General features: G+C 42.2%; 1 protein-coding gene across 1 annotated transcript in view; it reads right to left on the bottom strand.

Moving 5' to 3' along the window:
• Positions 1-12,110, bottom strand: part of LHCGR (luteinizing hormone/choriogonadotropin receptor) — a 63,190-nt gene that overhangs the window by 10,923 nt on the left and 40,157 nt on the right. Inside the window, exons 8-9 of the mRNA XM_007970686.3 lie at positions 11,143-11,217; positions 1,175-1,360 (exon numbers count right to left, since the gene is read on the bottom strand). Coding sequence (XP_007968877.3) covers positions 1,175-1,360; positions 11,143-11,217 — 261 coding nt within the window. The remainder of the gene's footprint in view (positions 1-1,174; positions 1,361-11,142; positions 11,218-12,110) is intronic.

Below are 12,110 nucleotides of genomic sequence, written 5' to 3' on the forward strand. Positions count from 1 at the left end.
TACCTTCAGGCTTTCACACAGTGTTTGGAACATAGTGAGTGCTCAGTTAATGTTTTTGAAGCTCAGTTAATGCTGCATGACTCTCTGAATACAGCAAGTGTTTTATCTTCTCAGCTATCCCAAAAGCCTCAGGTGGAGCTGAACCTCCTATATGCAAGGTGCAAATAATGCATACTGGTTGATTATAAATAATTCATTTTGGTTGATTCCAAACAAAGACAGTAGCATCTGGTGTCACTCTCTTAGTGCCTTATCTGATTAACTGAATAGAGCCTATCTCCGTAGGCTACAATAATAACGCTTTAGGGCAGTGTTGTCCCAACTGTAAGTTGTGTGACCCATTGGTGGGTCATGAAAGCAACAGAGTGCATCAAGACTGGCATTAAAAATTAAAAAAAGCATAAAATAGAGTAAACAAGAAAATATCAGCATATTACATATTAAAAAGTTAAGTATCACTCTGCTTTATTTCTGTTACATATGTGACATGTACTGGGTTGCAATACAAAAGTATTTGTTACTATGCATCTCAGTCAAAAAAAGTCAGAAAACAATGCTCTGAGGAAAGAATGAAATTCAGCCACCATGTCCCCGACCCTGGATGAATGAAATCAGTACGATACCGACCACTGGATGCAAATCATCCAGGAGCTCATTCCCTTTCTGTTCCCATACTAAGCTTATCTTTAGCTGTAATTCTGTTCTGAAATGGAAGATGCTTGTCTACTAGGAGAGAAATAGTTTTGAAAACCTTCTGTAGTGTTTTGTGTCCATTTTTAAATTAAAGATTAAAACTTAGGTAAGTTTTGCCATCCTGAAGCTTCTTCCTCCGCTTAAAAAAATGATGCTATCTGATAAGGATTAGAACAAATCCTTTGAGATGCCAGTTTTGTACTCCGTTCTGCAAATGCTAAAATGGCCTCTAATTCAGTATACCCAGAATTGACTACAAAGGTCTTCTAACTTCAGGGTGAATCAACTATTTGGCAGCAGTTTCCACAAGGAAACAGAACAGTTTGTTTTCTCCTTATCTATTTGAAAGTGACCCCATGTCTATGGAGTTGGCCGAGAAGGCAGGGAGTGAAGGGGAGTGGAGCTGTCTACTCATTGACTATTTTGAAATCTGAATTTCTGCCACAGCTTGGGTAGGCTTTACCTTTTGTTTTTTACTTACTCTTTTGTTGGCAAGTTTCTAAAAGCACAGCAGTGGCTGGGGTAAGTCAACGTGGCTTCCAGGAGATTGGCAAATTTTTCTCTCGATGGCAGTTTTTTTAGAGAATAGGATGACATGGCAATTAGCGTCTGAATGGACTCTAGGCCATAGCTCGGCAGGGCCTGCAATTTGGTGGAAGAAATATCCCTGAACAATAAAGGGGAGAAATGCTTTTTATTTATTTATTTTATACATTTTATTCAGAGATGGAACCTCCCCTCAACAATATTATCATTATAGGCACTGAGGAATCTTCTCCATCTTGCTTTCCCCTTAATTCTCCATTTCAATTACTCACTAAGATCTGAATTCAAAAAAGCAATTCTGTATTTTTTCTCATGTGTGCCTCATTATTCTTTTCAAGGTTAAGTATAACTCCTTGCACCTCCCATACATTTATTAGCATTTCTCTGTCTCTCCACTCTTCCAACTCCTTTTCCCCACCCTCTCTCTTCCTCTACTTCTCTCCACTTAGCAGAAGTGAAATAACCACTTGCTTTATGCGACAGCCAGCACATGCAGTTACATCAGCTTTTGTGCTCTACCCCAGGGGAAATTATTCAGGGCTTCAAATGCCTCAGTCTTTGATTGATTAAGCCCTGCAGGAGAGGTTTTCATGAAGCATAGGCTGGTTACCTTATTAAGAGCTGCTATGTGGCATTAGCCATCATCTACCTAGGAAGCAGAATGCATGTTCTCTAATGCAAACTTGATTCATCTGTTCAAAGCAAGCAAACACAACCTTGCAAGTCGAACTGTGTGGAAAGGTCAGGCTTTGTCAACAAGGTCCTGAACTCTTTGGTTTTACTAGACTTGAGGCAATGTCCAAGAAAATTCTAAACACATTAAGTGTTAGGAGAAAAGAGTCAATGGGAATTAAACAATTCTGCTCATCTTCTAAGTGGCTGCTGCTGATGCCCCACAAAACTTTTGTAGCAGCACAGCTCCCCTCAGCAATCATCCCCGAAACTTGGTGTTCAGCACATGGGAGGGGACCAATAGGTGACCGATGGAAGATGAACTTGATGACATGGAATGATGATGGTATAGGACCTCAGTGGAAAAATTAAGGCAGCAAAATTTGTCCCAGGGGCTTCAGACTTTCCTGCTTTTGTGTCCCTATTGATTCAGGTAACCAGGGTTCTCATTCTGCTTTATAGGGTTTTTTATCTGAGCCATGTTAGGGATTGAGCTCTTTGAAGATCTAGTGGCTTTTTTGTTTGTCTTGTGAGTGAGTAAATTTAAAATTAGGTTCTTTGAAATGGTAAGGCCTCATTACAAGGGAGTGAACCTCTGATAGTGGGTTTTCAGTCTTAGTAACAGACTAGTTTGAGAAATACTTTTTGAGTAAGGGTGGTGTGGATGCTTTTAGATACGATTCAAATCCTAGGGGTATAATGAGAACAACCTCTTGGGAAGGAAGAGACCTAAGTCTAGTGCTACTGTTTTGGACATGGGAGTGTAGGGATCTGTAGTGCCCACAGTCACTTCTAAGGAGCTAACCAAGCAACTCTTCAAGCCAATACTGTCATGCAGGGACCTTGGGAACACAGTGGCTTGGTTGTGTTTTGCACCTGAGCCAGAGGCAGCTTTCTTTGTTTGCCTAGTGACCAAGTAGATGGCCAGCTTGCTGTAACAGCTCTGCCTACAGGATGTGCTAAACTGAAGAGTATTCAGTCAACCTACAAGATTCGGAGTCTGGTGTGCTTTGCATATGATACATATAGAAAAAGACCCCTAGGATAAGGTTGCCAGAATTTGAGAGCAGAGAAAGCAGTGGGCAGGAGCCACAAGGTAGTGGAAGTCATAAGTAAACAGAAGTTATAGGGTTGAGTGGAGATTAGAGGGAGTTAGGATTGATAGTGGCAGAAATTAGGAAACAGAAAGATGTAGGAATTTCAGTGGTGGGAGTTAGGAAGTAGAGTCAGAGGTCGATAGTGGCAGGACTTATGAAGTAGACAGAGTGAGAACTGGACAGTGGCAGGAGCTAGGAAATAGATGAAGTCAGAGGTTGACAGTGGGAGCTAGGAACTAGCACAGTCAGGGCTCCACAGTGGCAGGAATAGGAAGTAGACAGTCAAAAGTTGATAGCAGGAAGGAGTTAGGAAATAGAGAGTGAGGGGCTGATAGGGACAGGAGCTAGGAAATAGACAGACTTTGCATTTTACACTGGTGGAAATAGAAAGTAGACAGAGTCATGAGTTGATCTTGGCAGGATCTACATTACGAAGAATAACCAGGACAGCTCATTTCCTTCCCTTGCTCAAAACCCCAAAGCCTCCCCATCTCACTTAAAGAAAAGACAAAGTCCATATAGTGACCACAGGCCCCACCATGATCCAGCTCTCTGCCACGTCTCTGCCCTTATATTCTATGATTCCCTTCTTTGCTCACTCTGCCATATTGGCCTCCTTGCTGCTCTTCAAATACACAAGGCAAGATTCTGTCTCAGGCCTTTGCTTTTGCTGTTCCCCCTCCTAGAACACTTTTCCTGCAGATAATCACATAACTTGCTTTCTTACTTCCTTTAGGTGTTCGTTCAAACGACACTTTTTCGGGATGGTCTTCCCTCACCATCCCCTTTAAAATAGTAATCCCCCCTCCAGAACTCCTTTCCCCACAACCAAATGAGTTTTCTCCTCTACAACCGATAGCATTGGGATGACTACATATTTTATTTACTTATATGATCCTTGTCTGTCTTCCCCATTCTATGAAGGCAGAAGTGCTTATCTCTTCTTATTCTCTGCCATTTCTCTGATGCCTAATCCAGTGACTACTGCAGAGTATGGGTTCATAAGAGGTAGTGAATAAATGGATAAATAAACAAACAAATGAACTGGGTTACCCTGCTCACCATTTTTCTAGAACTTTTTTCATTGTAAAATGACAGCCTGTTTATTGCTTTGCCTGTTTGTTGTTGTCTCCCTTATGTGACTGTCATCTGGTTAAGGGCAAGGACCAGGGCTATTTTGCTTACTACAGTCTGTTCACCACGGTGCCTGGTACACAGGATAGGTTCAATCAATGTTTGTTGGATAAATAACAGCTGCTAGAGTAGGTTAGTGGTGTCATGGACTGCCACTTCTGTGATGGGATAACCAGTTGCCCTGTGTGAGAGCAGCACGGTAGTTGGAACACTGTTGCATTTATCCCTGAAACCTGACTGCAACTTCAGTTCTCTGCAGGATGTTGGATGTTTCATGTTGGATGTTTCAGGCTTTGTCAGATTCAATGTTCTATTTCTCCTAACTTTCCCATGTATCCTTTTTTTTTCTTTTTTAAAATACTTTAAGTTCTGGGGTACATGTGCACAACATGCAGGTTTGTTACATAGGTATACATGTGCCATGTTGGTTTGCTGCACCCATCAACTAATAATTTACATTAGGTATTTCTCCTAATGCTATCCCTCCCCCAGCACCTCCACCCCCCAGCAGGCCTTGGTGTGTGACGTTCTCCTCTCCGTGTCCATGTGTTCTCATTGATCAACTCCCACTTATGAGTGAGAACATGCAGTGTTTGGTTTTGTGTCCTTGTGATAGTTTGCTGAGAATGATGGTTTCCAGCTTCATCCATGTCCCTGTAAAGGACATGAACTCATCCTTTTTTATGGCTGCATAGTATTCCATGGTGTATATGTGCCACATTTTCTTTATCCAGTCTATTATTGATGGACATTTGGGTTGGTTCCAAGTCTTTGCTATTGTGAATAGTGCTGCAATAAACATACGTGTGCATGTGTCTTTATAGTAGCATGATTTATAATCCTTTGGGTATATACCCAGTAATGGGATTGCTGGGTCAAATGGTATTTCTAGTTCTAGATCCTTGAGGAATTACCACACCGTCTACCACAATGGGTAAACTAATTTACACTCCCACCAACAGAGTAAAAGCCTTCCTGTTTCTCCACATCCTCTCCAGCATCTGTTGTTTCCTGACTTTATAATGATCGCCATTCTAACTGGTGTGAGATGGTATCTCATTGTGGTTTTGATTTGCATTTCTCTGATGACCAGTGATGATGAGCATTTCTTCATATGTCTGTTGGCTGCATAAATGTCTTCTTTTGAGAAGTGTCTGTTCATATCCTTTGCCCATTTTTTGATGGGGTTGTTTGTTTTTTTTCTTGTAAATTTGTTTAAGTTCTTTGTAGATTCTGGCTATTAGCCCTTTGTTAGATGGATAGATTGCAAAAATTTTCTCCCATTCTGTAGGTTGCCTGTTCACTCTGCTGATAGTTTCTTTTGCTGCGCAGAAGCTCTTTAGTTTAACTAGATCCCGTTTGTCAATTTTGGCTTTTGTTGCCATTGCTTTTGGTATTTTAGTCATGAAGTCTTTGCCCATGCCTATGTCCTGAATGGTATTGCCTATATTTTCTTCTAGGGTTTTTATGTTTTTAGGTCTTACATTTAAGTCGTTAATCCATCGTGAGTTAATTTTTGTATAAGGTGTAAGGAAGGGATCCAGTTTCAGCTTTCTACATATGGCTAGCCAGTTTTCCCAACACCATTTATTAAGTGGGGAATGCCATTTGTTTGTGTCCTCTTTTATTTCGTTGAGCAGTGGTTTGTAGTTCTCCTTGAAGAGGTCCTTCACATCCCTTGTAAGTTGGATTCCCAGGTATTTTATTCTCTTTGTAGTAATTGTGGATGGGAGTTCACGCATGATGTGGCTCTCTGTTTGTTTCTTATTGGTATACAGGAATGCTTGTGGTTTTTGCACATTGATTTTGTATCCTGAGACTTTGCTGAAGTTACTTATCAGCTTAAGGAGATTTTGGGCTGAGACAATGGGGTTTTCTAAATATACAATCATGTCTTCTGCAAACAGAGAGAATTTGACTTCCTCTCTTCCTAGTTGAATACCCTTTCTTTCTTTCTTTTGCCTGATTGTCCTGGCCAGAACTTCTATTACTATGTTGAATAGGAGTGGTGAAAGAGGGCATCCTTGTCTTTTGCCGATTTTCAAAGGGAATGCTTCCAGTTTTTGCCCATTCAGTATGATATTCACTATGGGTTTGTCATAAATAGCTCTTATTATTTTGAGGTACATTCCATAAATACCTAGTTTATTGAGTGTTTTTAGCATGAAGGGCTGCTGAATTTTGTCGAAGGCCTTTTCTGCATTTATTGAGATAATCATGTGGTTTTTGTCATCGGTTCTGTTTACATGATGGATTACATTTATTGATTTGTGTATGCTGAACCAGCCTTGCATCCCAGGGATGAAGCCAACGTGATTGTGGTGGATAAGCTTTTTGATGTGCTGCTGGATTTGGTTTGCCAGTATTTTATTGAGGATTTTTGCATCCATGTTCATCAGGAGTATTGGTTTAAAATTCTCTTTTTTTGTTGTGTCTCTGCCAGGCTTTGGTATCAGGATGATGCTGGCCTCATAAAATGAGTTAGGGAGGATTCCCTGTCTTTCTATTGATTGGAATCGTTTCAGAAGGAATGGTACCAGCCCCTCTTTGTACCTCTGGTAGAATTCGGCTGTGAATCCATCTGGTCCTGGACTTTTTTTGGTTGGTAGGCTATTAATTACTGCCTCAATTTCAGGACCTGTTATTGGTCTATTCAGAGATTCGACTTCTTCCTAGTTTAGTCTTGGGAGGGTGTATGTGTCCAGGAATTTATCCATTTCTTCTGGATTTTCTAGTTTTTTTGTCTAGAGGTGTTTATAGTATTCTCTGATGGTAGTTTGTATTTCTGTGGGATCAGTGGTGATATCCCCTTTATCATTTATTTATTGCGTCTCTTTGATTCTTCTCTCTTTTCTTCTTTATTAGTCTTGCTAGCAGTGTATTTTGTTGATCTTTTCAAAAATCAAGCTCCTGGATTCATTGATTTTTTGAAGGGTTTTTTGTGTCTCTATCTCCTTCAGTTCTGCTCTCATCTTAGTTATTTCTTGTCTTCTGTTAGCTTTTGAATTTGTTTGCTCTTGCTTCTCTAGTTCTTTTAGTTGTGATGTTAGGGTGTCGATTTTAGATCATTCCTGCTTTTCCTTGTGAGCATTTAGTGCTATAAATTTCCCTCTACATGCTTCTTTAAATGTGTCCCAGAGATTCTGGTACATTGTGTGTTTGTTCTCATTGGTTTCAAAGAACATCTTTATTGCTGCCTTCATTTTGTTATTTACCTAGTAGTCATTCAGGAGCAGGTTGTTCAGTTTCTATGTAGTTGTGCAGTTTTGAGTGAGTTTCTTAATCCTGAGTTCTAATTTGATTGCAGTGTGGTCTGAGAGACAGTTTGTTGTGATTCCTGTTCTTTTACATTTGCTGTGGAGTGTTTTACTTCCAATTATGTGGTCAGTTTTAGAATAAGTGCGATGTGGTGCTGAGAAGAATGTATATTCTGTTGATTTGGGTTGGAGAGTTTTGTAGATGTTTATTAGGTCCACTTGGTTCATAGCTGAGTTCATGTCCTGGATATCCTTGTTAATTTTCTGTCTCATTGTTCTGCCCAGTATTGGTAGTTGGATGTTAAAGTCTCCCATTATTATTGTGTGGGAGTCTAAGTCTCTTTGTAGATCTTTAAGGACTTGCTTTATGAATCTGGGTGCTCCTGTACTGGGTGCATATATATTTAGGATAGTTAGCTCTTCTTATTGAATTGATCCCTTTAACATTATGTAATGGCCTTCTTTGTCTCTTTTGATCTCTGTTGGTTTAAAGTTTGTTTTTATCAGAGACTAGGATTGCAACTCCTGCTTTTTTTTGTTTTCCATTTGCTTGGTAGATCTTCCTCCAGCCCTTTATTTTGAGCCTATATGTGTCTTTGCATGTGAGATGGGTCTCCTGAATACAGCACACCAATGGGTCTTTCTCTTTTTCCAATTTGCCAGTCTGTGTCTTTTAATTGGGGCATTTAGCCCATTTACATTTAAGATTAATATTGTTATGTGTGAATTTGATTCTGTCATTATGATGCTAGCTGGTTATTTTGACCATTAGTTGATGCAGTTTCTTCATAGCATCGATGGCCTTTACAATTTGGTTTGTTTTTGCAGTGACTGGTACTGGTTGTTCCTTTCCATGTTTAGTGCTTCCTTCAAGAGGTCTTGTAAGGCAGGCCCGGTGGTGACAAAATCTCTCAGCATTTGCTTGTCTGTAAAGGATTTTATTTCTCCTTCACTTATGAAGCTTAATTTGGCTGGCTATGAAATTCTGGGTTGAAAATTCTTTTCTTTAAGAATGGTGAATATTGGCCCCCACTCTCTTCTGGCTTGTAGGGTTTCTGCTGAGAGATCCGCTGTTAGTCTGATGGGCTTCCCTTTGTTGGTAACCTGACCTTTCTCTCTGGCTGCCCTTAACATTTTTTCCTTCATTTCACCCTTGGTGAATCTGACAATTATGTGTCTTGAGATGGCTCTTTTGGAGGATTATCTTTGTGGTGTTGTCTTTATGTCTCGAATTTGAATGTTGGCTTGCCTTGCTAAGTTGGGGAAGTTCTCTTGGATAATATCCAGGAGTGTTTTCTAACTTGGTTCCATTCTCCCCATCACTTTCAGGTACACCAATCAAACATAGATATGGTCTTTTAACATAGTCCCATATTTCTTGGAGGCTTTGTTGGTTTGTTTTCAGTCTGTTTTTCTCAAATCTTGTCTTCTCACTTTATTTCATTAATTTGATCTTCAATGACTGATATCCTTTCTTCCACTTGATCAAATTGGGTATTGAAGCTTGTGTATGTTTCACGAAGTTCTCGTGCTGTGTTTTTCAGGTCCATCAGGTCATTTATGTTCTTTTCTACGCTGGTTATTCTTGTTAGCCATTCGCCAAACCTTTTTTCAAGGTTTTTAGCTTCCTTGTGATGGGTTAGATCATGTTCCTTTGGCTTGGAGAAGTTTGTTATTACCCACCTTCTGAAGCCTACTTCTGTCAACTCATCAAACTCATTCTCTGACCAGTTTTGTTCCCTTGTTGGTGAGGAGTTGTGATCCTTTGGAGGAGAAGAGATGTTCTGGGTTTTGGAATTTTCAGCCTTCCCTCTCTGGTTTCTCCCCATCTTTGTGGTTTTATCTACCTTTGATCATTGATACTGGTGAGCTATGGATGGGGTTTTGGTGTGGATGCCCTTTTTGTTGATGTCGATGCTATTCTTTTCTGTTTGTTAGTTTTCCTTCTAACAGTCGGGCCCATCAGCTGTAGATCTGTTGGAGTTTTTTGGAGGTCCACTCCAGACCCTGTTTGCCTAGGTATCACCAGCAGAGGCTGCAGAACAGCAAATATTCCTGACTGATCCTTCCTCTGGAAGCTTTGTCCCATTGGGGCACCTGCCAGATGCTGGCCAGAGCTCTCCTGTATGAGGTGTCTGTCGGCCACTACTGGGATGTGTCTCCCAGTCAGGCTACACAGGTACCCACTTGAGGAGGCAGTCTGTCTGTTATCAGAGCTTGAACTGTGCTGGGAGAACAACTGCTCTCTTCAGAGCTGTCAGGCAGGGACGTTTAAATCTGCAGAAGCTGTGCCCACAGCTGCCCCTTTCCCTAGGTGCTCTGTCCCAGACAGATGAGGGTTTTATCTATAATTCCCTGACTGTGGCTGCTGCCTTTGTTCAGATATGCCCTGCCCACAGAGGTGGAATCTAGAGAGGCAGTCAGCCTTGCTAAGCTGCAGTGGGCTCCACCCAGTTCGAGCTTCCTGGCAGCTTTGTTTACACTGTGAGCATAAAACCACCTACTCAAGCCTCAGCAATGGCGGACGCCCCTTCCCCCACCAAGTTCCAGCATCTCAGGTCTGCTGCACTAGCAGCGAGAATTTCAAGCCAATGGATCTTAGTTTGCTGGACTCTGAGCATGGGACCCACTGAGCTAGGCATGGGAGGGAATCTCCTGGTCTGCTGGTTGCAAAGACCGTAGGAAAAGCACAGTATTTGGGCAGGAGCGTACCGTTTCTCCAGGTACAGTCTCTCACAGCTTCCCTTGGCTAGGAAAGGGAACTCCCTGGACCCCTTGTGCTTCCTGGGTGAGGCGATGCCCCGCCCTGCTTCAGCTGGCTTTCTATGGGCTGCACCCACTGTCCAGCCAGTCCCAGTGAGATGAACCAGGTACCACAGTTGGAAATGCAGAAATCACTCATCTTCTGCATCAATCTCACTGGGGGCTACAGACCAGAGCTGTTCCTATTCGGCCATCTTGGAAGCAATTTCCCATGTATCCTTTAAACCCTCTTTAACTGAGAGAGCCTGGTCCTAATCCTTGCACCCTCAGAGAATCTGATAGCACCTCAGCCCTGTCCAGCCAAGTGCCAGAGGCAAGCCAGATCTCTGGTCTTAGATTCCCATGAATGGATTCCAGGTGGGTAGCCAGCCTCTTTGCCAACACATGAGGCTACCACCCCCCATATTTGGTGTTACGGGTTGAATTTTGTCCCCTGCTCAAATTCATATCTTGACGTTCTCAGTACCTTAGACCTTATTTGGAGATAGGGTCTTTACAGAGGTAGTGAAGTTAAAATGAGGTTATTATGGTGGGCTGTAATCCAATATGACTGCTATTCTTATTAAAAGGGGCAATTTGGAGATACACACATACACACACACATACATGCACACACATACACAATACCATGTGAAGATTGGAGTTATGCTGCCACAACCAGAAAGAAGTAGCACAAGCTAGGAGAGGCCTGGAATAGATGCTTCCTTCACAGCCCTCAGAGGGAGCCAATCCCTGCTGACACCTTGATTTTGGACATCTGTCTTCCAGAACCATAAGACAGAATTTCTTTTGTCTAAGCCTGTCAGTTTGGGGTACTTTATTATGGCAGCTGTGATACACTTGGTCTTTCCAACAGCAGCCTTTTCAGGCGTAGAGGCTGATGTCTCACGTATCAGCTTGGGATGATGTGGAGGGATCACCCTAAGCAGTCCTGTTGGGGTACACTGGGCAGGGAGGGGAGGCAGCACCACTCTACTCACAAGATTTTCGGCCCTGTGGCCCCACGGAAGGCTCCATTGTGCATCTTCTCCAGATGTATGTTTTCCTTTAGCTCCCTGTGGGGAAGGACATTTTCCTTAGTGGAGTTTGTACCTCATGTGTAAGCATTCACAGCTGTGTGTATACATATTTAGACCAACCTATGTGCATGGTGGTAGGGTTAGAAGGGGAAAAAGGGGGAAGTAGAGGGAGAGTGGGAAAAAGACATGCTAGTCCTTAATGAAATAATGAAATTGCTGGCATGTGTGTTTGGCAGCTCCTTTTTTCTTCCACTCCCTCCTCACTTGGTAGAACTCGGTCCTATAACTTAAAGTACTCACCCCCTCCTGTCTTGGAGTTATGAAAGTTTACCACCAGACAGCTGGGTAAGGATAGAAATGCTGTTCCAAGAGGCCAAGGCTGAAGGGCTGAAGTACAACCTACTCTTTGTTAGCCTCTCGGCCATTGTGACCTTGGAGGTCTCAGAGTGTGCTAATAGTTATATACTGAAGTTTGCACATACTTGAAAAAGTAGGGTCCGTTCAGAGTTATCCCTTTTATAGTGTAATTTGTATTCTTTTTCTTTCAGATATGTATTTCTCAGTGGGTGAGAAAGAGAAGGACTTACAGTCTCTGTGGAAAATTGCCCCATGGGGCTGTGCAGTGTAAATGATCATGGCCAGATGTGTGTGTGTGTCATGGAAAAAGTGTTGAGGGCCACTACTCTCAAGGCCGTGGAAGAAGCCAAAAGCTGTTATGGAAGTAGCTCCCTGAGAGCTCTGCTGCCTTGAGTTCAAAGTCATTCCGGCTAAACTCCTTAAGAGCAGCACAATCTGGTCCTCCTAGGCAGCCTCCTTTCTGGGCCCTGACTCTGGTATCTCTAAGCACAGGCCCTTCTCTGAGTAGTCGAGGGAACTAGAAGAGGAATCCCTGGGCGCAAGCCTGCCAGCCTTCTTTTGAGCACTTCCTC

This window comes from Chlorocebus sabaeus, chromosome 14 (assembly GCF_047675955.1).
Source record: "Chlorocebus sabaeus isolate Y175 chromosome 14, mChlSab1.0.hap1, whole genome shotgun sequence".
NCBI lineage: Eukaryota > Metazoa > Chordata > Mammalia > Primates > Cercopithecidae > Chlorocebus > Chlorocebus sabaeus.